The 27,661-nt window shown below is 37.5% G+C and overlaps 2 protein-coding genes across 2 annotated transcripts in view; both read left to right on the top strand.

The window, feature by feature from the left end:
• Window positions 1-27,661, top strand: part of LOC131429857 (chaoptin) — a 646,073-nt gene that overhangs the window by 582,876 nt on the left and 35,536 nt on the right. The gene's annotated exons all lie outside the window — the stretch shown is intronic.
• LOC131429860 (ataxin-8) lies at window positions 4,862-5,203 on the top strand (the record flags this gene model as incomplete). Its single annotated transcript, XM_058594273.1, has 1 exon — window positions 4,862-5,203. A coding segment is annotated over one exon (342 nt), but the record flags the coding sequence as incomplete, so codon positions are not given.

Genomic DNA, 27,661 nt, shown 5'->3' with positions numbered 1-27,661 from the left:
AGCACAAAATTTGGCTAACCGCTAAATGACCAAACCTGCATCGGCCAGAAATAGTCGAAAACACGTTTTCATTCGGCACGTCAGAAAAGACATTGCACTCCGTTGCAAAACAAAAAGTGTTCTGTAAGTAGCATAAACTTTACGTCTGCTTAGCGGTTCAAATTGAACTGCCGAGTTTAGCACTAAGCAGTTCAATTTGAACTGCTCGGCACTGATGAGTCAAAGACGAAACGTAAAAACAATAAAAACGGTTATGTGCCCTAGCACAAAATTTGGCTAACCCCTAAATGAGTCCTAACAGTAATATCTGTGGGGAACAATTTTTCAATGTTTACATTTTTGAAATTCCATTCTTTATTTTCCAAAGTTTCGTAGGGTAATTTTGGTTATTTTTCTATATCTTGTTTTGTCAAGTGTGAAGACAATTTTGACAGTCAGTAATCTTTCGTACTCTTTGCATATTCAGATTCTTCTGAATCCTTGAGCGTCGCCGCAGATGAAAGCAAATTCAAAAGCTCAACGACTACATACCAAAGTATGCCGAAGCAATCACAGCATTATAAGCACTTCGAAAGTGTGCTGTGAACATCCCGAATTAATTACAACTTTTTCTTGGCGATTCAGTTTTGCTGTTGCCGCGTTACTACCGATGCTCCCATTTTTTTTCAATTCCGTTTGCACCCGGCAGCAAGCGGAGGACATCATCTCCCTTCGATGTGCCAACGGTGGTGCGGTGAACAAGTGAAAAACGTTCCCCGCACGACAAGAGTAAGTTTCCGGTAAAATCCGTGCCAGCGTCACTCAGCACGATGTGGATTATTTCTAATAGAAAATAATTTACTTTCGGCGGACGAACTTTCGTTACGGGTTCCGGTTCGGTGGGATGCACTTCGTTCGATGCGTCTGGTACCGGGTTTAGTGCAGCGAACGAGGCAGCTTGTAGTGCATAAATTTAGCATATTTTTAACCATTTATTTTGTTTGTGGCATAGTTCATAAAGGCGATTGCTATTTTTTTTAAAAAAAGCTGCTGTTTTATTCAAAAATGATTGACAAGTCGCGTGAACTGAGAACATCGATTTCAGTTGGTGTTGGATGTGCCAGATTCGAAAAAAAAGAATCACTGTAGTATGTTTGAAATGTTACTTCTGTCTTTAAAGGGATACGCAGCTAAGGACGGGAGAAGGTTTCAACTATCGAGTGAGATGTCGCACGTTGTCAAAGTTCTACCTACGAATGGAAAAGTTTGATAGTTAGCCATAACTTTTCGTTTCATTTGCCGAAAGTTCGGTGCACATTTGAAACGTTAATAATGGTAATTCCAGCAGGCAAGGATGACTCGCTGGCATCATTAAAGTTTTTCGGAAGTTTGGTAGCGTTCCGCTATTCATAACTTTCACATACGTTTGTTATGATAATTTTGGTGATCCTTTAAATTATCCTGAATTACCATTACACTTTCACTAAGTCGATTGCCCACCAATATGTTACTGATCTGGCAGCATTTGTGCGCCTCCTAATGTGTTTGCTCTCACACATATAGCACCGTCAATTATACACTAAAGCCTATTCCGTAGTCAAGCACGGTATTCCAAGGCACGTCCCTCCCGCGTGGTGGTGGTTTATGTTTGCATGCTCGACATTGGCCGCTGCTTGTCGCACAGGCTGCCTGCACTGCATGAGAACCCATGATGAAGGTAATAACGGCACAGACTATTAGGTTAATGTGTTTCATATGATTGCTTGCATTACGGCTGTTGTCTATATGCAAAGGACAGTGATAATTTATCGTCAACATACCGGCTAGTTCAAACAAAATCCGTGTACGAACTTGGGGATCTACGGTGATGCATTGGCCAACGGCCGCCAGAGGAAACCCCGGGTTGTGTTCCATTCGTGAAGGGCTTTCGGAAAACAAATATTATCGATCCTTTATTTTACATGAATGACGTAATATCAGCAAATTTTCGGATTTAAGCCAGACCAAACAAAGTGGTACTTTCTGATTATATTTTGTTTTTCAATGTGTGATCGGTAATTGATACCGGGATTATCGGTAAAGCTCTGCTTTAACGCAAATTTAAACCAATCCAGGCACACGATTATGACGATCACTATCCGATTGACGATTTGATTTGCAAATGCGGAATCACAACGCTCAACATTATAATCAACGAGAAGAAAAAAATATGACTGATAACAGTAAAGCTAGGAACGTGTTCAGCGGTGCGAACTGCGGACCGCAATTCCTCTGCAAACTTGAACTTGATCCTGGCTCGCTGGCAGCACCACAGGACCTGTTCCATTATTCAACGATTCTAATCCTAATAGTATGCCGGGACCAGGTCTGCGTTCGGCCACAACAAAACTGCCAACCTTTTACGAAAGTGGTGACACCGAATAACTATTTTCTCCTCACCACATCCAACGGTCCCAGCAGACTAACTCCTTTCTGAGCTTGGCGAAATTTCACCACTAATACAAAACCCTTCAGAACCAGTCCTCAGCAACCACAGCATGACGGTCTCCGTCCAGCTTCTGCCATTCGGAAAATTATGACTGGTATTATGCTAGCAAAATTATTAAATAATAAACCAGACTCATGTGAAACGTGAACACCGTTCAGCAGTTCCACCGGCTGGGCCTTTGTGGTAGCCGTAGGATAGCAACTGAGCCGAAAGAGTTGAAAACTATACTAACTCCTGGCTCGAGGGCCCCGAGCTCCGACGAACAGCAACAACCGTACATAAACACATACATAGATATCTGGCAATCTGGCCGAGGTATTCACCGTACAGCCGAAAATATGATAACAACTCTCCGATCGAGCAAAGTGGAAATCGCTGTTTTCAAGCTAATAAAAATGGATAGAATGTGACTTTTAGAGGGAAATTAAAAGTTTTATTTTAAGTTTCAAGCAAAAGTTTTAGCACGGCTCGCCGGGGGATGCTCCAGTGGCATTGGGACAAAAATTAAGGCGGCACTATTGCTCACTGGCTGGCTGGTTGGCTGGTTGGCTGGCTGGGAGTAAGATCCAAATATTTTTTTGTTCAATCTTGATGTTTGTAGACTATTACCATTTAACAGCGGCACCAAGAATTGCTGTTGGAAATTGTAAAATATTCCAAGTAATTTGCCATTTTATGCCAGCCGGCATAAGAAGCGATTTTAATTAAACTCGAAACGAGCTGTGCTAGGTACCATTTTCCATGTTCCATTGCCAAATGGGACCTGTGGGTAATGTCGTATATTGCTGTAACGTTCGATATTACTACTCACTATTGACAGTTCAGTTGTGTTTTATGACACTAATTTAATTTATCAACAAATTGTGCTTATACGTACCCGTGTGTATGCTAAACTGACACTGACGAAACACGTTCCGAAAAAAACCGTTTTTTTTTAGATTTCATTGGATGGACGCTGAATTGAGTGGCGAATAAAAAAATTCAATAGCTAATATCCCGATCAACAAGGGAGAACAAAATTGTATCTGGTATTCGTAGCCTGGGGGTGTTTCCCGCGGACCCACACGGACCGAACGATGCGGCCAACGTCATCTGGAAGACTCATGGACATATTCCATCCACCGGTCGGTGCCGATCGCCAGCTGAAGGCTGGATCTGCCAAAGTCGACCACTGCGACTCCAATACAACATTATCCATTTTTACTATCCTAGTTTTAAGTTAGTCGTTAATAAAAATAGAAAAAGCCCTTGGCACCTCAGAGCTTAAGCAGTGTGCTTAAAAAATTATATTATTGAATAAAAAAAAATTGCATCTGGGGTTGTTTCGTTTTTTCTATCTAAATTAGTCATAATTTTGGTCTCGTTAATAGTTAAAATAACAGAAATTATAACTCAATTTAACCTAGGAGGAAACAAAATTGATACAAATGTAAATATCAATATTATATCTAAATTTGCTACAAATTTAGTACGACTTTTCAGCTATTATTGCCCACTTTTTGGGGGAAAAGGCTTTACCGTGCAAATCTAAGAATATAATCGCGACGTAAGATGAAATTGCATACCTTTGGCGTTTTGATTTGCCATAAAAAAAGTCATGCAATTACGGCGATTTGTGGTTTCGAACCGGGAAGTTTTGAGTTGCAAACATACGCTATGATTGCATTGGGGCATGAGAGCCCACTGATGATAGCAGGATATATTGGCATCATTTAATAACTAGTGTAAGTTTATATTGCTCCCCACCTCTTTCGTCGTTTCTTTCGAAACGGCATATGAATGACAATGGGGCTATTTTAGAACTATGAGCAAGCTTTTTTTGGTGCTCAAGAATAGTAATAAATGAAGTGACTAAATTCAGTGAAACAAATTTCTTACTACCTTACAGAATCTGAGGAAGTTTACTAATGAATGGCAGTTTTTCAGTTTTTTTTCTTTTTTGTACCAAGAGGGCCGACTTTCAAATAACATTCGAATCAGTTCGCTCGTTCAGTTGAAGTAGTGAATTGTCTGTCCGTGTATGTATGTCGATTGGCGGGCATATTTGATTGAAATGTGCACTTAATTTTCTCGGAGATGGCTGAATCGAGTTCTTAAATTTAGATTAGAATCGGAACCAAAGACCAAAATATCAAACCTAAGTCTCTAGCTGAAGAACTCAAAGAGAAGGAAATTCAAATATGCGACAGTGGCTGGCGTTTCATTGGAAGTGAAAAAATCTGGAAACGAGACTGGAGTGAGTGTGACAAGAAAAAGCGCACTCGACGGCTGCAAGAAAAACAAGCAGAAAAAGCAAACCTCAGACGAAAACATCGGAAGCGGAAACAACAAAATAATACAAATTACAGTATACGCAGTAAAAACAACAACTACACCAACAACAGCAAACAACAACAACAACAACAACAACAACAACAGCAACAACAACAACAACAACAACAACAACAACAACAACAACAACAACAACAACAACAACAACAACAACAACAACAACAACAACAACAACAACAACAACAACAACAACAACAACAACAACAACAACAACAACAACAACAACAACAACAACAACAACAACAACAACAACAACAACAACAACAACAACAACAACAACAACAACAACAACAACAACAACAACAACAACAACAACAACAACAACAACAACAACAACAACAACAACAACAACAACAACAACAACAACAACAACAACAACAACAACAACAACAACAACAACAACAACAACAACAACAACAACAACAACAACAACAACAACAACAACAACAACAACAACAACAACAACAACAACAACAACAACAACAACAACAACAACAACAACAACAACAACAACAACAACAACAACAACAACAACAACAACAACAACAACAACAACAACAACAACAACAACAACAACAACAACAACAACAACAACAACAACAACAACAACAACAACAACAACAACAACAACAACAACAACAACAACAACAACAACAACAACAACAACAACAACAACAACAACAACAACAACAACAACAACAACAACAACAACAACAACAACAACAACAACAACAACAACAACAATAATGTGCACTACAACAGCAACTTGAACACTAATAGTAAAAATACCTGCCACAACAATAACAATAATGTGTCATTACAATATACCTTACCCTTGGACAAAGACTTACTAGCAGCTGCACGGGTTCAATTCTCCGGGAATCCAGGTGCAGACATTGCCTCAAAATTCGTAAACCTTCATAAACCTCTACCCTTACAAAGGAACAAGAAGTATTCAAAACAACGCTACTCCGGTCTAAGGAAGTAATGACATCAAAGTGAACACATCTGCAATATCACAGAACATAAGTACGTCTGCAATATCACAGGACATGAATACAGACAGCCAATTCGAAATTGATCCAATGCGTCCTCCCATTGTACGTCTTACTTCACAATCTGAAAATGGCGACGAACGCTTCTTGAAAGCAAGACTTCGTGACCCGAATATAATGCACGTCGTCCGTCTGTATTTGTCATACATGAAAAATCAACAACCTACAGTATGCATCGAGGGTATGACACCAACTAGTATAAAAATGCTATTAGCATCAGAAGGCCTTCCAACAACACCTGACCACCTCCTACGAATCTTCATCGAAATGCATCAGGAATATGGAATGAAACCTAAGGAAGCGCTGGCCGACCTGGACTCTTATGGGAAATTTTTGACAAGTGAACGTATCCGCCGACTCCAACTAATCCGGGAAGCCGAACACAATTTTACAAGGCCGAATTCTCGGAAATAACGACGCCCTTTGACGAAGGAATAGAAACAGGAATTAATAATGTAAGTATTCCAGAATTCTCAAAAACTTCTTCGCTTCATAGACAAAATGTGACTGAAATTTTGGTCTATTGCCAAAATTTCAACCGCATGAAAAGCCCGGCCAAAATGAAAGAAATTCATCAAAATTTAATAACCTCCTCTTTCAACGTAATCCTTGGAACTGAAAGCAGCTGGGATGACTTCTTGTATTTGGAAATAATTTTAACGTATTTCGGCACGACCGAAATTTATCTCTCTGTCAGAAAAAATCTGGAGGTGGAGTCCTCATAGCCATTAACTCTTGCTTTACTTCTGAAGAAATTATTACTCCTAAATATAATGAATTTGAGCATGTATGGGCCAAAGTCTCAATATTGGGAGAAGAACATATTTACTGCTCTGTCTACTTCCCACCCGAAAATGCGAACAAATTCTCTTTTGAATTATTCTTTCAATCTTTAGACACAATTATTTCGAATATGGAACCCGAAGTAAAGCTACATATTTTTGGCGACTTCAATCAACGTAATGCGGACTTCATTTCTGACATTGAAAATGAATCAATGTTACTTCCAGTCGTAGGAGAAAACGAAACATTGCATTACTTTTTCGACAAAATTTCTAATTTTGGCCTGCATCAAGTAAACTCCGTAAAAAATCAACAAAATGCACATTTAGACCTTCTTTTCACAAATTGCACAGAAGACTTTTGTGTGAACGCATCAAACCTGCCATTATGGAAAAATGAAGCATTTCACACCGCAATTGAATATTCATTATTTACACACAATGCATCCCTTCCCTACGACTTGGAATATGAGGAAGTGGCGGAATACAATAAAATTGACTTTGAAGAAGTCAAATGTAGACTAAGTATAATAAATTGGCGGAAGATACTGAGTACAGAAGGAAATGTCAACGTCGAAGTAAACAAATTCTATCACATTATAAACAAAATATTAGCCGAAACTTTGCCCATGAACAGAAAAAGAAAAATCACAACAGCAAATTACCTGAATGGTTCAATTCACAACTAAAACATTTGAAAAATAGGAAACAAAAAGCACACAAAACTTACAAACAAGAAAAAAGTGACGCTCATCTTCAAAATTACTTAAATCTATGCAATCAACTTAAAATAGCCATTAACACAGCACATGAAAAATATAACCGCAAAATTGAAAACGAAATAAAGACTTGCCCTAAGAACTTTTTTAACTATACAAAAACTAAACTAAAAAGCAACAATTTTCCATCTCAAATGCACCTCGACGAACATGTAGGGAAAAATACTACAGAAATCTGCAATCACTTTGCAAATTTTTTCCAAGAAGTATATACATCTTATTCAGAAACTGACCGTGACCGTGAATACTTCTCTTTCATACCTGCATTTTCCAACTCCATCTCTGTAAACTATCTATCAGAACATGATATTTCGACAGCACTGAAAAACTTAGACGCCTCAAAAGGGCCTGGACCTGACAGTATACCACCAATATTTTTAAAAAATCTTGCTGAAGAACTTACACTACCACTACAACTACTTTTTAACTTATCACTTAATAAATGTACTTTTCCTAAAGCATGGAAATCTTCCTTTTTTGTACCAATATTTAAATCAGGTGCAAAATCTAACATTCGGAACTACCGTGGAATAGCCATTATCTCATGCATTCCAAAATTATTTGAAAAAATTGTAAATGAAAAACTTTTTCATCAACTTAAAAATGTAATAATAAACAAACAACACGGCTTTTTTAAAGGCCGCTCAACTACAACAAATCTCTTAGAATTTACGACATTCACTCTGAATGCAATGGACGCCGGAAACTACGTAGAAACTCTTTACACTGACTTTAGCAAAGCCTTCGACCGTTTTGACATACCATTACTTCTACACAAACTACAAAAATATGGCATAAAACATACTCTTCTGGAATGGCTCAAATCATACTTAACGAATCGTATACAGGTAGTCCGCTTCCAAAACATTCTGTCTGAACCAATTAATGTAACTTCTGGCGTACCTCAGGGTTCTCACTTAGGGCCTCTCCTTTTCATTTCACATATAAACGACATTTCCTTCATACTCAAAAATCTGAAAGTGCTTATATATGCAGACGACATGAAACTCTTCATGGAAATTAAAAATATCAACGACGCTGTAATATTCCAGAACGAAATCAATCTATTCCACATTTGGTGCAGCAAAAGTCTGCAAACATACATCTAGGAAATCAACTTGTAGAAAAATGTAAAATTGTAAGAGATTTAGGCGTAATCTTAGACTCCAAGCTCACTTTTGTGGAACACTACAATACCATAATCAATAAAGCTAATAGCATGCTGGGCTTTATTAAACGTTTCAGTCATAACTTTCAGGACCCATACACAATTAAATTATTATACAGTACATATGTCAGACCTATTTTGGAATATTGCAGCCAAGTATGGAATCCATACAATATTATTCACGAAGAACGCATCGAATCTATTCAAAAACAATTTCTTTTATATGAACTTCGTAAATTAAACTGGACAGCATTTCCTCTACCATCATATGAAGCACGCTGCATGCTCATCAATATACAAACACTTAAAGAACGCCGCGACTTTGCAATGCTTTATTTTATCAGCTCCATTATTATCGCAATTAAATTTTTATATACCTAGCCGTCAACTACGTTCCAGGAAATTATTTTTAGAAAAACAAGCTAGAACAAATTATGCAAAATACAGTCCAGTCAATCGAATAATGCGCCATTACAATCAATACTGCGAACATCTTGACCTTACTATGTCAAAAAATCAAATCAAATCTCAGCTTTGTCGTAGAAATAATGTGTAGTATGTAAGTGAACATTGTAAACAATTTATATGTAGTCTACATTTGCCAGAAGCCCCGCAAGTAATGTTCAAACACCATCGAAATTGAACTTTTATTCCGGATTGATTGTTTGATATCTACATAGATTGACTCACAGAAAAATGATTTAAATGGAAGGTCTCATAATGCGGGTCGGTTGCTTTAAATTCAACATTGCAAATTTTAAATCCCAGCTCACGGTTCCGGATTGGAAGTAATCAAAATACTACGATATGAGACTATCATAAATTTATCAGATATGAATAGATTGATCTTTTCAAATCGAAGGTGCGATAAACCGTTTTTGTCTTATTCATGAATGAAAAAATGTTCATGCAATGATATAGATAACAACGGGCAAAATGCGATATCTGCAATTCGTAGATCTTATCAATTGATGACCTAACCAACTTATTTCGATTTTACTGGTTTTGAATCCAAAATTGGTGAAAGTGCTTCGATATTACTTTAGTTTGCTTTAGGCCATGATATCATCAGCGCCACCAGTGAACATTTTTCAGTGTAATATTAGCAAAGCTTTTTTTTTCAGATTCAATCTACAAATCATATCAATCAAAGGTATCAAAGCCAATTAGCAAAACCCTTGTTACCTTCTAAGTAGATGTTAAGAATTTATGAATGGGAGTGATAAACATCCAATATGCATTTCTACAAAATCGGCATATCACAAATAGAGAATAATATTCATCTGAAGTTAAAAATCAATATTCTTGACCAACCAAAACTACGTAAAGAATCATCCGATTAACATAGTAGAAAGTAGAGCAAGAACTAAAGATAAATCCATACGAGTTTTTTAAAGATTTTTTTGTCTCTATTTCCAGTATATCCGGAGTTCGGTAAAACTAAAGTCGCTATTTTAAATCTACAACTAAAACTCCTAGACATCGAAAAAGTATTGAGCTGAGTTTAGATTTCGATTTGAGCCCAGTTTAGATTTTGTTTTTCTGTTATTGCAGCGTCACTTTTGAAGACTTTTTAAAAATTTTAACACTTCTCACTCTGTTTTTACCTTTTTTTATATATATAAAAAATAGGTATAGAATTCGCTCAAACTTTCGAAAAATTTTCCGAGGCCCGGAGGGCCGAATGACATATACCAATCGATTCAGCTCGACGAACCGAGCAAATGTCTGTGTGTGTGTGTGTGTGTGTGTGTGTGTGTGTGTGTGTGTGTGTGTGTGTGTGTGTGTGTGTGTGTGTGTGTGCGTGTGTGTGTGTGTGTGTGTGTGTGTGTGTGTGTGTGTGTGTGTGTGTTGTCAACTAAGAGGTCGAGATTTCAGAGATGGCTGGACCGATTTTGATCAAACTAGTCGCAAATGAAAGGTCTCCCCGTCACCCAAAACGCTATTGAATGGTTTTGAGATCAAATGTTTACTTTTTGAGTTATTCGAAGTTTTATGTCAAAATTTTCAGTTTTTTGACAGTATCTGTCACAATTGACCTTGAAAACAGAATATGTTTTCAGACTTAGATTCCGCACGGTAATAGCTATCCAACAAGCCATAGTTTGTTAAAATCCGTCCATTTTTAACGGAGATATCAATATTTTTGTGTAAACGACTTTTCCCCTTATTCCAGCAGTAGAAGTTTTGAGCACTGTATGACAAAGAAATGCTTGGTAGCAACGGAAAACACGATTTTTATACTGTGACATACAATTGTTTCTAAGTACCCAAAAGACTGTGTACAGCATCCTTTTTCATGACAATTTGCCTTGAACCGATTTTAGCACGGTTCGTTTTTGGCAACATAATCGTTCGAATATGGCATTTATAAACCAGATGATATCAGCATTTTCGAGTTGAAAGTAATTCCATAATTATATATTCAAACTACTTACAGCAATAAAAGCTGAAAGAACATAACTTCCATATACCATACGACTCAGTTCGTCGAGATCAGCAAATGCGTGTGTGACAAATAATTTCACTCAATTTTTTCGGAGATGGCTAAACCGTTTTCTACAAACTCAGATTCATATGAAAACTAGTATACTTCCAAATTTGGATCCGACTTCTGATTTCGGAACCACAGGATGATATGTGAAACGAAATTAAAATAATGCAATTCATTTTTCTCGTAGATGGCTGAACCGATCTAAGATTCAAATGAAATCTAAGAATCATCTATGATTCAAATGAGAGGTCTTAAAATCCTATAAAAATTAGTCAGATCCGATTTTTGGTTTAGGAGATACAGGGTGATTAGTATAAAAATGTCCATTTCACATAAATTAATCAGGTTTATCGGGTTTGCAAATTTGGATAGTCGATTTAAAATTCATACCGATATAGAAGATGTAAATTCTTTGGCGTATTAATTTATGGCCATTCGAATCATTTTGGGTTATGCTAGTTCCTGAATACCAGCTCTGGAAGTACCATAAATAATGACGAAAAACTCTAAAGTGGAACTTACTTCGACATCTCATGAAATGTTCAATCGAATGTCACACGTTAAGATTGAAATTCGATACGATTTGCAGATTCGAAATTACAGGGTAATGAATGATTAAAATCTCAATTTGCCGTTTGAAACGACGATAATTAAAATAATGTCATGAGAACTAAAACACCTAAGAATATCCATGCAAAAAAACACATGCGGATTGATAAAAAAAGGTATCATCTCACTGCTAGGTGGATTAATCACGTTTTTCTATCTAAATTAGTCATAATCTTGGTCTCGTTAATAGTTAAAAAAACAGAAATTATAACTCAATTTAAACTAGGATGTAACAAAATTGTTACAAATCTTGTTATGTAAATGTCAAGATTATATATAAATTTGCTACAAATTTAGTACGACTTTTCAGCTATTATTACCCACTTTTTGGGAGGAAAGGCTTTGCCGTTCAAAATCTAAAAATAGATTCGCGACGTAAGATGAAATTGCATACCTTTAGGCGTTTTGATTTGCCATAAAAAAGTAATGCAGTTACGGCGACTTGTGGTTTCGAACCGGGAAGTTTTGAGTTGCTAACATACGCTATTATTGCATTGGAGCATGAGAACCCTCGGAGGATAGCAGGATATATTGGCATCATATAATAACTTGTGTACGTTTATATTGCTCTCCACTTCTTTCGTCGTTTCTTTCGAAACGGCATATGAATGACAATGGTACTATTTTAGAACTATGAGCAAGCTTTTTTTGGTGCTGAAGAATAGTAACAAATGAACGGAAGTGACTAAATTCAGTGAAACAAATTTCTTACTACCTTACAGAATCTGAGGAAGTTTACTAATGAATGACAGTTTTGTTTTCTTTTTTGTACCCAGAGGGCCGACTTTCAAATAACATTCGAATCAGTTCGCTCGTTCAGTTGAAGTAGTGAATTGTCTGTACGTGTATGTATGTCGATTGGCGGGCATCAAAATAAATATATATATCAGGAATCAGAACAAATTGGCTCAAATGGCACGTTCCCCTTGATATTTGGAGATTTGTGCCTTGCCATCAATTTGTTTTTAGCATCATTTTCCCGATATATAAGAGGGAAGGATTGAAAGGAAATGGTAAGGGTTGGACTAGGAGGATGGGAAAAATTGACGACACAAAAACACATAAAAGCAGAAGTAAATTCTGCACCCCTAAGGGATGCTGAACAATCTGCTGAGGATCACATTTAGTGGAAGCAGAAGGAAATTCTGAACCTCTACGAGGTCCCGAACAGTCTGCTGTTAATAAAACCTCCAACCCCCGAGAGGATTTAGAGATCTTACAAAAGCGACACCATTCTGCACTCCCGGAAGAATGCAGAACGACTCGCAGTATGTACGAGCAGAAGTAAATGCGGTACCCCCCAGAGGATGCCAAACAATCTGCCAAACCCTATTTAAGGTGAATACAGAAGGGATTCATTCACTCCAGGAAGAACGATGAACCCTTCTGACTATAGCTCCTTACCACATTGGGTGAGAAACGAGAGAATATCCTTCAATTTTAGCTCCGCATACACAGACTCAACCATGTATGGAGAACCAAAAACCCGGATACGTAGCTGCGTCAATGCGGGACAGTTACATATCAGATGATATGAAGTACCATAATCGCATTCACACAAATCACACGAATAATACTCAGCACGTTGAATAGTAGCCATGTGATAATTGAGTTTGCAATGTCCAGTCAGAGCTCTGACCAGAATACTGCAATGTTGCTTGGAGAAATGCAGTAGACACTTTGACATTTTCAGATTTAAATCTGGTAGAAATGCTTTTGTCTGAGCGCAAGTTTGCAAGCTGCGCCAGTAGCTGGCATGTTTGGATGCAGCCCAAGAACGTATCTTGTGCTTTATCCAACTAGTTGAAAGTGGTAAAGCTGGTTCAGGACCAACGAAATCATTCGTTGCACCAGCTCTAGCCAACTCATCAGCCCATTCATTTCCAGTAATACCAGAATGGCCGGGTACCCATATGAAGTAAACAGCATTTGAAATGCTGAGGTCTTCAATTTGAGTTCGACATGCGATCACTAGATTCGACCGTGAGTCATTCGAACTGAGTGCTTTTAAGGCTGCCTGACTGTCGGAACAAAAATAAATACGTTTACCACAGATCCTCTGCTGAAGTGCCGATTGTACTCCACACAGAATTGCGTAGATTTCTGCTTGGAACACAGTACAGTATCTACCAAGTGAATGAGACTGCTCCAGCCTATTTCACGACAGTAGATACCAGCACCAGCACGACCATTCAACAGAGAACCGTCCGTAAAACAAACTATGTGTTCATCAAGTTGTCGTTCCAGACAACCAGACAATCATTCCTAACGAAGAGGATAGCTCACATTGAATGTTTTAAAAGGAAAACTGCATGTGAGAGTTAGGTCACTAGGAGCGAGTAAATACTCATCCCACGGAACCATTTGAGACCACAAGCGAGTGTGACTGGTAGCATATTCTAATGGGTTACTGTTCCAAAGCCCTGTAACCCTAAGACGGTATGCACAAGATAATGCTTCTTGTTTTAGGAACACATGTAGTGGTTTAATGCACAGTAGCGCCTCTAGAGCAGCAGTAGGAGTTGTCGTGAATGCTCCTGTCATCGCCATTAGGACCATCCTTTGGAGATGATTTAGCTTTGACTGAACTGTCGCGACTTCTCCTTTCTGCCACCATACAAGACATCCATATGCTAAAATAGGTCTAACGATAGTTGTGTAGATCCAATGAATATATCTGGGTTTGAGTCCCCATGATTTTCCAAAAGCTCGTCTGCATTGGCCGAAAGCCATGCAAGCTCTTTTAATCCTGAAATCAATGTGAGCAAACCAATTCAGTTTTGAGTCAAGAATAACCCCGACGTATTTAACTTGATCGACCACAGTGACCCCTGAACCAAAGAACTGCAACGGACGAGCTCCTGTAATTATCCTACGATGAGTGAAAAGCACCATTGATGTTTTACCCGGATTTACAGATAATCCAAACCTGACAACACCATTGTTCAACAGATCGCAGGGCTTGCTGCATTAAATCAAAGAGAGTGTTAATGCTTATACCGGTCATCAATATATGATAATCGTCGGCAAAACCATAAGTCGGAAATCCAAGGTTATTTAGTTTCCTTAACAAACCATCAGCGACTAGGTTCCATAAAAGTGGGGATAGTACACCACCTTGAGGACACCCACAGACACTCAGCTTTCTAATCTCTGGCCTGCCGAAGCGATGATCAAAGAAGTTGATTGCTAAGCATTGCGTGTATCCAGTAAGGGAAAAACCCAAGATATTCCGTTCACGACTGCAATGTTTAACCTCCTGCAGCCATTCAGCCATCGGCACGGAAATACACCTTGACTTAGGAGTTCCTATTTTTGTGGCCTTTTACGACATGGAATAGGAAACCAGTGGATCAATTCTTGGTAAAAAATAATCCCGCCGGATGCCACACGGCTTACCTGTTTGGTGGACTTATACCACCGGTACAGGTGGACCGTAGCGTTATTCTTAGCAGTTGGGAAACTGCTACCGACACTACACGGCTATCTAGGCTGCTCAGAGAGGGAAGTTAACATTGATGGTCAACTTCCATGGATGGCCGAGCAGCCGGTATATAACATCGATTAGCATGTTTGTATGATTGATGATCAATCAATTGATTATTAGTCAGATTAGTTTGCGATATCCGCTGCAAGAAGCCCCGCAAGTAATGTTCAAACACCATCGAAATTGAACTTTTATTCCGACTTGATTGTTTGATATCTACCTAGATTGACTCACAGAAAAATTATTCAAATGGAAGGTCTCATAATGCGGGTCGGTTGCTTTAAAATCAACATTGCAAATTTTAAATCCCAGGTCACGGTTCCGGATTGGAAGTAATCAAGATACTACGAGATGAGACTATCATAAATTTATCAGATATGAATAGATTGAACTTTTCAAATCGAAGGTGCGATAAACCGTTTTTGTCTTATTCATGAATGAAAAAATGTTCATGCAATGATGATGCGATATCTGCAATTCGTAGATCTTATTAATTGATGACCTAATCAACTTATTTCGATTTTACTGGTTTTGAATCCAAAATTGGTGAAAGTGATTCGATATTACTTTAGTTTGCTTTAGGCCATGATATCATCAGCGCCACCAGTGAACATTTTTTAATGTAACATTAGCAAAGCTTTTTATTTAGATTCAATCCACAAATCATACCAATCAAAGGTATCAAATCTAATTAGCAAAACCCTTGTTACCTTCTAAGTAGATGTTAAGAATTTATGAATGGGAGTGATAAACATCCAATATGCGTTTCTACAAAATCGGCATATCACAAATAGAGAATTATATTCTGAAGTTAAAAATCAATATCCTTGACCAACTAAAACTACGTAAAGAATCATCAGATTAACATAGTAGAAAGTACAGCAAGAACTAAAGATAAACCATACGAGTTTTTTAAAGATTTTTTTTGTCGCTATTTCCAGTATATCCGGAGTTCGGTAAAACTAAAGTCACTATTTTAAATCTACAACTAAAACTCCTAGACATCGAAAAAGTATTGAGCTGAGTTTAGATTTCGATTTGAGCCCAGTTTAGATTTTGTTTTTCTGTTATTGCAGCGTCACTTTTGAAGACTTTTTAAAAATTTTAACACTTCTCACTCTGTTTTTTTTGGAAAAAATCGGTCACCGATAAAGTTAAAGAATTCAAGCATTAATTTGACTCCAAGCTTATGAAAATCATCTCTGAGGAAACATTGCAGAATTCAATGAACTGAGTCGAATGCCATATCACTTTATCCAAAAAAACCTATTTTAATCCACCTAGTGGTGTAATGATGCCTTTCTCATATTCCTCATTACATCATAAATATAACCGTGAAATTCGCAAAAACAACTGTTTATTGAATAGAAATAGGAAAATTTGTTCGAACCTAATCTAACAAACTCTATAAAATCTGTATACCCTGTAGTTCCCGAACCGAAAGTAGTATCCACAACAAATTAAGGAATTCTGTATGAAACTGTAAGACTTTTCTTTTGAACCTATAAGTTTGTGAAAATCGATTTGGCCATCTCCAAAAAAAGTGAGTGAGATCCTTTTTGCAGTTTTTGATCACTATTTCCAATTCTTCCGAGACCGGATTCAGATAAACGGAATAGCCAAAGTTGGTTCGTTTACTACCAACAAATATGACCTACAAATTGGAACAGTTTTGAACGTAGTTAAACCTATACTTACTATCTGATGCTCTATTACGATTAAACCAATTGAACGAAATCAAACAAACGAAACGAACCTGCGTTTCTGTTACTTCTGCATATGTAAGTCAAGCTAAATAGCATAAAACATGTAATAGGATTATTATTTCTATTATTATTATTATTATCATCATTATTATTGTTATTATTATTATTATTATTATTATTATTATTATTATTATTATTATTATTATTATTATTATTATTATTATTATTATTATTATTATTATTATTATTATTATTATTATTATTATTATTATTATTATTATTATTATTATTATTATTATTATTATTATTATTATTATTATTATTATTATTATTATTATTATTATTATTATTATTATTATTATTATTATTATTATTATTATTATTATTATTATTATTATTATTATTATTATTATTATTATTATTATTATTATTTTTATTATTATTATTATTATTATTATTATTATTATTTTTGTTATTATTATTATTATTATTATTATTATTATTGACATCACTACACAACGTGTACAAAATAGAACAAAGCACGCCTTGTTCGTTTTGTGTTTTCTTCTTCTTTCGGTGTTGTACATATTGTCACTCTATATGGCGATTTGAAAACTTTGACACTCATCGCCCTGCAACTGCGGAACCGGAAGTCGGATCCGGATGAAATTTCACAGTAGGTTCAAAAACAGTATGAACTTTAATTCAAATCAAGATTTGTCGAAATCGGTTCAAGCATCGCAGAGAAATCGAAGTGAATTTAGTTTTAGGAGTTTTTCTTCTACACTTTCGGTGCTCTCGGAACAAGAAAAGTGGGGACCAGTAGTGCCGAATTAAGTTTTCATGCCCACAAACTAACAAACTCTGCAAACTAGAAGAATTTATCAGGCAGTTTTAAGGGATTTGTATCTGTTTTTAACCATCGTTCGTGATAAAATACTTATAAAATTGGTAATTTCTTACTTATAACGCTTTAGTTCCGAAACCGGAAGTTGGATCCAGATAAAATGTTCCACAAATTTTTAGGATATTATAAGACCTTTCATTTGAATCTTAGTTTGCAAAAATCGGTTGAGCTGTTCCAGAGATAATCGAGTGTAAACTTTTTCTCAAATTTTCACATATTACCATATAACTCCGGAACCGGAAGTCACATTCAAATGAAATTCAATAGCAAGCTATGGGACCATAATACCTTTTATTTGAATCATAGTTTGTGAAAATCGAGAAAGAAAGAGAGAGAGAGAGAGAGAGAGAGAGAGAGAGAGAGAGAGAGAGAGAGAGAGAGAGAGAGAGAGACATTTGCTCAGTTCGTCGAGCTGAGTCGAATGGTATATAACACTATGGGTCTCCGAGGCTCCGTTCGAAAGTCGATTTACACAGTGATTGCATAGCCTTTCTATATGAGAAAGGCAAAAATATTAACAACGATTGTGGAACTGATACAAAAACTCATGCGTCAATCCCATCATAATGGCAGTGATAAAATCAGAGTAAAAATAATTGTGAAACTCGTGAAAGCTACTACGTAATATAAACAATGGAATGACGTTTACAAAAACATTACAAACTAAATTTCTAATGAATAAGTTTCACATTTAATTTCCAATACAACTGCTCATAACACAAACATGGATCTTGTAAAATGAAAAATGGTAATGCTGCATATTGTAGAATTGATCTTTCGTGTTTTTGTAAATGAAGAATTAAAAACGAACTGCATTTTATGCACGGAGAACCTGCAAATCAAAAAATTACAATATTGCAATTGTTGTTTCACGCCCTGGTTGTTTCAACTAAAATGTTTTTGATTTAACTAACATTCCGGTAAATGAAATTGCTGTATTCAAAAGTTGTCACTTGGCGAAGAACGAAGACAGCAAAACGCAGAACAAAAATTTTCTTCATTTCATCAGAAACGATTCCGAATAAAATGAAAATTTTCAATGGCAAATGACCGTCATTTATGTCAGTTACGTCGAGGCCGTTTCATGTAACTGAAAGCAAGGATGGCTTATATCGTATCAAAGAACGTTCACTGGCAACTCTTCACACGATTGAATCAGTGCCATCAAAGAGAAACGGAAATCATCGCAACAACAAAAACCCGGAATGGCTCATTTAACATAGAATCGACACCAGTGCGAGAGCGAATTTCTCTCGATGACATTTCTGAGAATCAAAGGTTAGCACGCTGCTGTGAGGATTTTCTCTGAAGCAACGAACGGTCGCTTATTCTCGTATCGCGATCCGATTCTATGCAGGCAGTTGATAATTGCGATAGAATCATTTTACTACTGCCGCTTATTCTAACCATGTGCATATAACCTTTGAATAAGTTGTGTCTATGAAAATGTCTGTGAATGCTCCACACAAGGGTTTTGAAATATTGTCACCTAGTATGAGAATCATCAAGTCAAATCATCGGTTCGATTTTCTGCGATAATTGTCAACTTGCGATTCTCTCTTGGGAAATTCCACACAGCAACGTGAAATACTCAGAGTATGAAGTGGAGCGAAGAAATGTAGCAAAATTCTCTCACGGTTCATGCATTGATAGACTCGAGTACTTGTAGCATCTTCTACCGGATTGAAAATGTTGTATACAATATAAATTTCTAAACGAGATGAAGGCTGAAGCTTTTTTCGTTTTCAACTCTGAGCACTCTTTGTCCCACCATGGGTTGGGAGAACGCATACTAGTTTGCGTGCTGGGTACTCGTTTCGTCTGAGCTTGAATTGCGGTGTCAAGAATCAAACCAGCCAAAAATGTTTACTCTTCCTCCGAAGGAAGCTCCTGTGATGTTTCTAGTTTCTCAGATATCGAGCTCGCGTAACGTTTCCAATCAATGTTTCGTGTGAAATCGTACGAAACATTGATTGTTTCCGATGGTCTTACACGGTTGGTGATAGAAACTATGATCGGCAAGTGATCGCTACCGTGAGGATCACAGATTACCTTCCACTTGCAATCTAACTGTAGCGGAGTCGAGCAAAGGGATAAATCCAGCGCACTTGGTTGTGCTGGCGGTCTAGGGTTCCGTGTCATTTCTCCCGTGTTTAGAATTGTCAAATTGAAGTTGTCACACAGATCTTGGATTAACGAAGAACGGTTATCATCATATAAGCAGCCCCATCCTGTACCATGCGAGTTAAAGTCCCCTAAAACCAACCGCGGTGAAGGAAGAAGTTCTATGATGTCTGCAAGCCGACGATGCCCTATCGAGACTCTGGAAGGAATGTAGATGGAAGCTATACATAGATCTTTGTCTTTAATATTAATTTGGCAAGCAACAACTTCAATTACCGGTGTGGAGGAGAGGTTAATACGATAAAATGAATAGCACTTCTTGATCTCTAAAAGTACCCCTCCATAAGAGTCTTCTCGATCCAGGCGGATTATGTTGAAATTATGGAAGTCGAGGTTGATGTTAGACGTCAGCCAAGTTTCACTCAAGGAGAATACATTGCAGTTACGAGTATGTATTAAGTGAAAGAAAGAATCAAGTTTTGGCATGATACTTCTGCCATCCCACTGAAGCACAATGATCATATCTTCGATTCTCATTGGTAAATTATCCATCAAAAGATACAATCGCTGCAAGGAGGAGCCATTGTTCAGTCAAGTGTTTTAAAAATGTCCTTACTGTTGGCAGTAGAGCAGTTAGCAGGCTTTTTAGAGGATCAGTAATATTGAAGGCTGTTAAATACCGCGTGTGTTCACTTCGAACGTTCGGTTCAACGAATGAATCATATGATGAAAAGCCGCTTTTTTATGCTGTGGGAGTGATTTGAAGTATTTGGTATGATTCTATCCGTATTTTTCGGCTTCCTATTATTTGATTTGATTTATATCAAACCTATATATATTCAAAGCGATAGATTTTTTGCTTCTCTTACGATAAGAATGTCTATGAAAGGTAAACTATTCTCTACCCGCTCGAAATACAAATTTTTTACAGGGTGTTTTAAGAAATTTTTGTTCAATATGGATTACTCTAACGTCTGGAAGTGGTTTTGATAGTAAAAAGGTAAAAAATTTGGCAAACATCATGAATAGGTTCCAGAACAACACTTCTAAATCGTGAAAATTTATTTTCAAAATAAGTGTTCAATTAAAACTCTTCAGTAATGAGGCGCATTTTTGTTTGAATGGATACGTCATCAAGCAAAATTGCCGTGTTTGGAGCAAAGATAATCCACACACTGTTCAAGAATTACCGATAAACGTAGTGTTTGGTGCGGTGAATGAACTGGTGGAATCAATGGTCCTTATTTCTTTAAAAATGAAAAAGAACGAGGCTTTACCGTGAATGGAAATCGATACAGAATCATGATCAATGAATTTTTGTTGTCAAATTTTCAAGATATGGATGTGAACGAATGGTGGTTTCAACAGGATGGTGCCACTTGCCATACTGCGGCCGAAACAATGGACTTATTGAAAGAACATTTCAATTACAGTTTTTTTTTTTCGAGAAAAGAACCGGTGAATTGGTCTCCGCGTTCGTGTGATTTGACGTACACCATCCGTTGATTTGTGTCGCTGTATTTCAACTTTAGCAGAACCATTGAGCATCATTTTCAATCGATCGTTTGAGCTAGCTAGGTTCCCTCGTATATGAAACAGTCGTTTATTTGTCCAATTTATAAAAGTGGTGATCGACGTAATGTAGCGAATTATCGTGGAATAACAAGCCTCTCGGCATCGTCGAAATTATTCGAGATAATTGTGAGTGTTGCAATTTTGGATCGCGCAAAGAATTATATCTCATTCGATCAGCATGGTTTTATGCCGGGGAGATCAGTTACAACGAATTTGCTTGCCTTCACATCCCAGTGCATAACTAGTATGGAATCTAAAACACAAATGGATGTAATCTATACCGATCTCAAAGCTGCTTTTGACAAAATAGATCATAAAATACTTCTTTGCAAATTATCTCGCCTTGGATTATCTTCGCAACTCGTATCTTGGTTGGACTCATATCTTTCCGATAGGAAATTACGCGTGAAAATAGACCACAGCACATCATCCGAGTTTTCGAATAAATCAGGTGTCCCACAAGGTAGCAACTTAGGACCCCTGTTGTTCGTATTATTCTTCAACGATGTGGCGTTGCTTTTGGGAGCTGGATGTAAATTAGTCTACGCAGATGATATAAAACTGTATCTCAGTATTCGTAGTGTAGATGATTGCCAGCGACTACAATGTCTGCTTACATTGTTCACCGATTGGTGCAGGAAAAACAAACTCATGATAAGTGTAGCCAAGTGCCAAGTCATCACATTTCATAGGATTTCATCTCCAGTCATATTTGACTATAACCAAAGATAAATAATAAAGACATGTATGTGCTTATAAATATTTTTGAAAAATGTGGTTCGTTCCCGGTACCTTCTGAAATGACCGCACTCACCGCTTGGTGGAGCGCGAGATTAATTGCATTGTTATCATTTCAACCAAAGTGTGCCATAAAATCTCAATATATACAAATGAGTTACCGAATCGAAAGGGTTCTCACGGTTTGACATTTGCATTATGAATGTATGATGGGAACTCAGCAGTGCAACCAATTTATCACCATTGCTGCCAGTTTCACGGAGGACCGTAGATGTGCGCCAAAAAATCGTGACTGTCATGTCTGGAAATTCGTTTGTGCTATAACATTGATGGTACAATTATCTCTAGAGTGGATCAAGTGTGTGATCTTGGTATACAGTTGAATGCTAAACTGACGTTCGATGCGCATCGTTCTCAAATCGTTTCGAAAGCAACACGTCAATTGGGTTTGATCGCTAAGATTGCAAAGGACTTTAAAGACCCGCATTGCCTTAAGGCTTTGTATTGCTCACTCGTTCGCCCAATTCTCGAAAACGCGTCGGTAATCTGGACTCCGTATCAAGTATCGTGGAGCCTTAGAATTGAACGAGTGCAGAAGCGATTTGTTCGTATGGCATTACGAAATTTACCGTGGAGAGAACCAGTAAACTTGCCACCATATTCAAACAGATGCCAATTGTTAGGAATCGACACGTTACAGCGACGCAGAAAAACTCAACAGGCGTTGATAATTGCTAAGTTGATCAACGGAGAGATTGATGCTCCTGAACTGCTTTACGACCTTAATTTTCGAATACCGAATAGATCACTGCGTAACACAAACCTGCTTCAGAAAAGATTCCATAGGACTGTATTCGGATACAACGAGCCAATTACTGCATGCATAAGAACATTCACTACAGTAGAAGAGTTGTTTGAGTTTGGAGAGCCTTCCCGCCGCTTCGTTGAAAAAATCAAGCGTTCTTAAATAATTTGACTATGGTTAATTTAATTTGTTATAAGTTGTTTGTAATAGCTTTTAAGTAGTTGTGTAGTTGTCATGTAATTTTTGTGATTGTTTTAAAAGATAGTGGTTTTTATGCCTATCTGAGAATGATATACATTTTTCAACTCAGATGGGCTTTTCCCACTCTGTTAGTCCATTTAGACATCAGTCCGATGGATTTTGTTTAATAAATAAATAAATAAATAAATTGTCAAATATCGACACAAAAAATTTGATTCATCACATGACCAAATACTGCTGTGATTTATAAACACGTTGTTTCGTTTTTGATCCACGAGTTTTTGAGTAAACACGGCACCCACTTTGAAAAGAGCTTTCGCATGGTTCAATGGTCATGCATAATTGTATACACACTACGTTCTGAAATCTTTACAATTTCAATTCACGAGTAGTTAGAACCAATTTTTGTAATTTTATGATGTTTGCTGGAGTAACCACCGCAATTGGACGACCACAACGTTCGCCATCATCGGTGTCTGTACGACCACGTTCAAATTCAGCAAATCAATAACAAATCATTCATTTCGATGAAGGTGAGGCCGGAAGTTGGCACTTCATAAACGTCATATGGATTTGACAATGATAGCGCCATTTGTGTGTCAGTCACACGACTTATTGAGTGATGTGCTACATATGCAAATGTATATGCATACATCACAGGGTCCTAGAGAGTATTTTACAATGGACGCTTCCCAAACATGCATCATACTACTATTTATGAATATACGAACAAGTGGGAACTGCAGCAAATCTACAACAATGGAATAATTTGCCTAAAGCATTTCCTGCTGGAACTCGAATCGACCACAGCGATAAACTGTCCAGCTTCAGTTTAATTACAGGGATGGTTCACTAATACATAACTAATATCACCTATTATCCTATACAAAATTACTATTTTGTCCGGCCGAGACAGAAGCGAACCTGGCATTGTTGATAATTTTTCCTCTCCCATCCGAACGAGTACGGCTCCGAAAGCCTAATTAGACCCTATCCGAACAGTCACCCGGAACTGGTGCCACCGCAGTGGTACTTGATCCCAATATTCGGTGCTAGTGCGTATCCCAAATGGCACAGAGGCTGCCATTAGCAGCTGGTTTGATTGCTCTGCCGGTAGCATTCGACCGCCATGATGTCGCCTGCAAACTTACTATTACAATTGATATCCCGCAATGCCGGCACTGTACCGACGCGCCGTTCGCCACAGTCAAACGATTGTGGCCGAGATCGGTAGTCAGTGAACGGTTGGAGGTAGGCTCTATTAGAGTGTCATCGATGGTGTCCAGCCTAGTGCCGCCATGTTATTCAGTCATCCGTGAGTTCATGAACACTTCAACTCTGCCTATTCACTGCTCCGATGCTAACGGGTTGGCTGCTGGAATTTGCATTCATTCCGTCCACGTGTTCGCCAGGAGGTGTGCCGATATGCGTACGAACAATCCCTGCTAAGCAGCTTTCAGCTTGAATATGTGGTGAATGCAACGAGGTGAAACATTTTCAGCAATTTGATTACAACTATCTACGGTTTTGCTATGCTTAGTAACTGCTGGAGTTTCCTGAACCATTCTATCCCGGACTGCCCGTAGTTCTACGCTGTGCGGGGGATTATGGATGGTATTATATATTACGTAATCGTGTGCTTTTAACAACTTCGAACGATTTCAACAATAGTTTGTTTTGTTTTTCCACTTTACCGTTTACCCGTTTCAATCAATTTATGCAACCAGTCACAGACCGAACGTATTCGAAAGCTACGAGATCGGCTCTTGGCGATTAGAATACACGTTTTGATTTTCTCATATAGAAAGGTTATGCAATCACATGAAAAACCAACCCATACACAACCTGACAGAAATGAGCCTGTTTCATGTGTTCCACTGAATTCAGGACGGCGCTAGTGTACCTAAACAATACGGGTGCAATGAATTACGAAACAAAAAGTTTACAAGAGAAACCAGTACTTCATTACACCCGGCGATAAGACCACAATTAGGGTAAAACCGAATATAAATAAAAATTATAAAACTGAAACAGTACTTCATTACGTTATTTACGGTTACTGTGTATGGTTCCAGCAATAACAATTCGGCTAAAAAGTTCGTATCGTTTAATAGAAACACACATTTTTTGCCAAAATTCGTTTTTATTATTCAATATAATTGCCATCAGAGGCGATACAGCGATTATAGCGATCTTCCAACTTTTCGATACCATTTTTGTAGTACGATTTGTCCTTTGCCTCAAAATAGGCCTCAGTTTCAGCGATTACCTCTTCATTGCTCTAAATTTTTCACCAGTGAGCATTCTCTTGAGGTCTGAGAACAGGAAAAAGTCACTGGGGGCCAAATCTGGAGAATACGGTGGATGAGGGAGCAATTCGAAGCCCAATTCGTTCAATTTCAGCATGGTTTTCATCGACTTGTGACACGGTGCATTGTCTTGATGAAACAAAACTTTTTTCTTCTTCAAATGAGGCCGTTTTTATTCAAATTTCGTCCTTCAAACGCTCTCATAACGCTATATAATAGTCACTGTTGATGGTTTTTCCCTTTTCAAGGTAGTCGATGAAAATTATACCATGCGAATCCCAAAATACAGACGCCATAACCTTAAAGGCCGATTGTTGAGTCTTTCCACGCTTTGGGTTCGGTTCATCGCGTGCAGTCCACTGAGCTGACTGTCGATTGGACTCCGGAGTGGAGTGATGGAGCCATGTTTCGTCCATTGTTATATATCGACGAAAAAAATCGGTTTTATTTCGATATAACAGCTCCAAACACTGCTCAGAATCATCAATTCGTTGTTGTTTTTGATCGATTGTGAGCTCACGCGGCACCCATTTTGCACAAAGCTTTCTCATATCCAAATATTCGTGAATAATATGTCCAACACGTTCCTTTGATATCTTTATGGTGTCAGCTATCTCGATCAACTTCACTTTACGGTCATTGAAAATCATTTTGTGGATTTTTTTCACGTTTTCATCGGTAACAGCCTCTTTTGGACGTCCACTGCGTTCATCGTCTTCGGTGCTCATATGACCAGTACGAAATTTTGCAAACCACTTACGAATTGTTGCTTCGCCCGGTGCAGAGTCTGGATAACACTCATCAAGCCATTTTTTGGTATCGGGGGCACTTTTTTTCATCAAAAAGTAGTGTTTCATCAACACACGAAATTCCTTTTTTTCCATTTTTTTCACAATAACAAAAGTAGCTTCACTCAAAATGCAATATCTCACAAACTAATAATCAGACAGCTGTCAAATTTATACACGTATCTTTTGAAGGTTGGTACTAACTGAAAATGGTATGGATTTAATTCTAGTGGCGCCCTCTCATAGAAACGATAAGAACTTTTCAGCCGATCTGTTATATTTAAAAAGAGCTTAATTTTCAAATTGTGACTCACGCAAGAACTCATGAATGAAATCAAAATATTGCTTTTTTTCTAACAGCGCTGCATAGCCATGTGTAGGAGTATTTGTTATCATTGGATGATCTTCTAACGACTCGGATAAAGATAAGGGAACCATAGATTGAATCTTGGTTTGCAATTAGTAATATTATTCTTCAGTATTCAGTAGAATAAATTATTTTACGATCATTGTTCATTGAAATGTGATGAACTACTTTTAAACTTTCTATTGATGAAAAGAGAAAAATTATACTTATACTAAACCATAGTAACTTATCATCATAATTATTTTATTAATGTCAAGAAATGCTAGCAAAATTTATTTTACTTGTTTAAATATAAAAATTTAAACCGCAGATTGTCGAAAAACATATATGTACTTTATTTCCAAATGTTATTCCATTTACGACTCCATTGTGGAACCAGAGAACCAAAACTTTTACTTATATTGTCGATGTACGGGCTGTGAAAAACCGACTAGTAAAAATTGGCCAAGTGTCATATACCATTCGACTCAGTTCATCAAGCTGAGCAATGTCTGTGTGTGTGTGTGTGTGTGTGCGTGTGTGTGTGTGTGTGTGTGTGTGTGTGTGTGTGTTTGTTTGTGTATGTGTCAAATAATCTCACTAGGTTTTCTCGAAGACGGCTAAACCGATTTTGACAAACTTAGATTCAAATGAAAGGTCCCATACGGAATTCTAATTGCTAATGTTATAGGGTAAAGTGCGTTCAATATTGTACACCGTCACTTAAACCGGCGAAACAAAAAACGTAAAAACTGTTCTAAACTGGTCTCGAAACTACACAAATCGATAGTCATTATCAGTAGGCAACTAAACAAACCGATTCCGGCTATCCTGGTTTCCGGTATCCGATTCCGGAAGCACCGAAAATAGTGGGCATATATACCAAAATAGATCCCACTCACTTTTCTCGGCGATGGTTTGACCGATTTCTACAAACTTATATTCAAATGAAAGGTCTCACGGTCCCATACGAAATTTCTGAATTTCATC

The sequence above is a fragment of the Malaya genurostris genome, chromosome 2 (genome assembly GCF_030247185.1).
Source record: "Malaya genurostris strain Urasoe2022 chromosome 2, Malgen_1.1, whole genome shotgun sequence".
In the NCBI taxonomy this organism is placed as follows: domain Eukaryota; kingdom Metazoa; phylum Arthropoda; class Insecta; order Diptera; family Culicidae; genus Malaya; species Malaya genurostris.
This window is presented reverse-complemented; position numbering and strand designations above follow the sequence as displayed.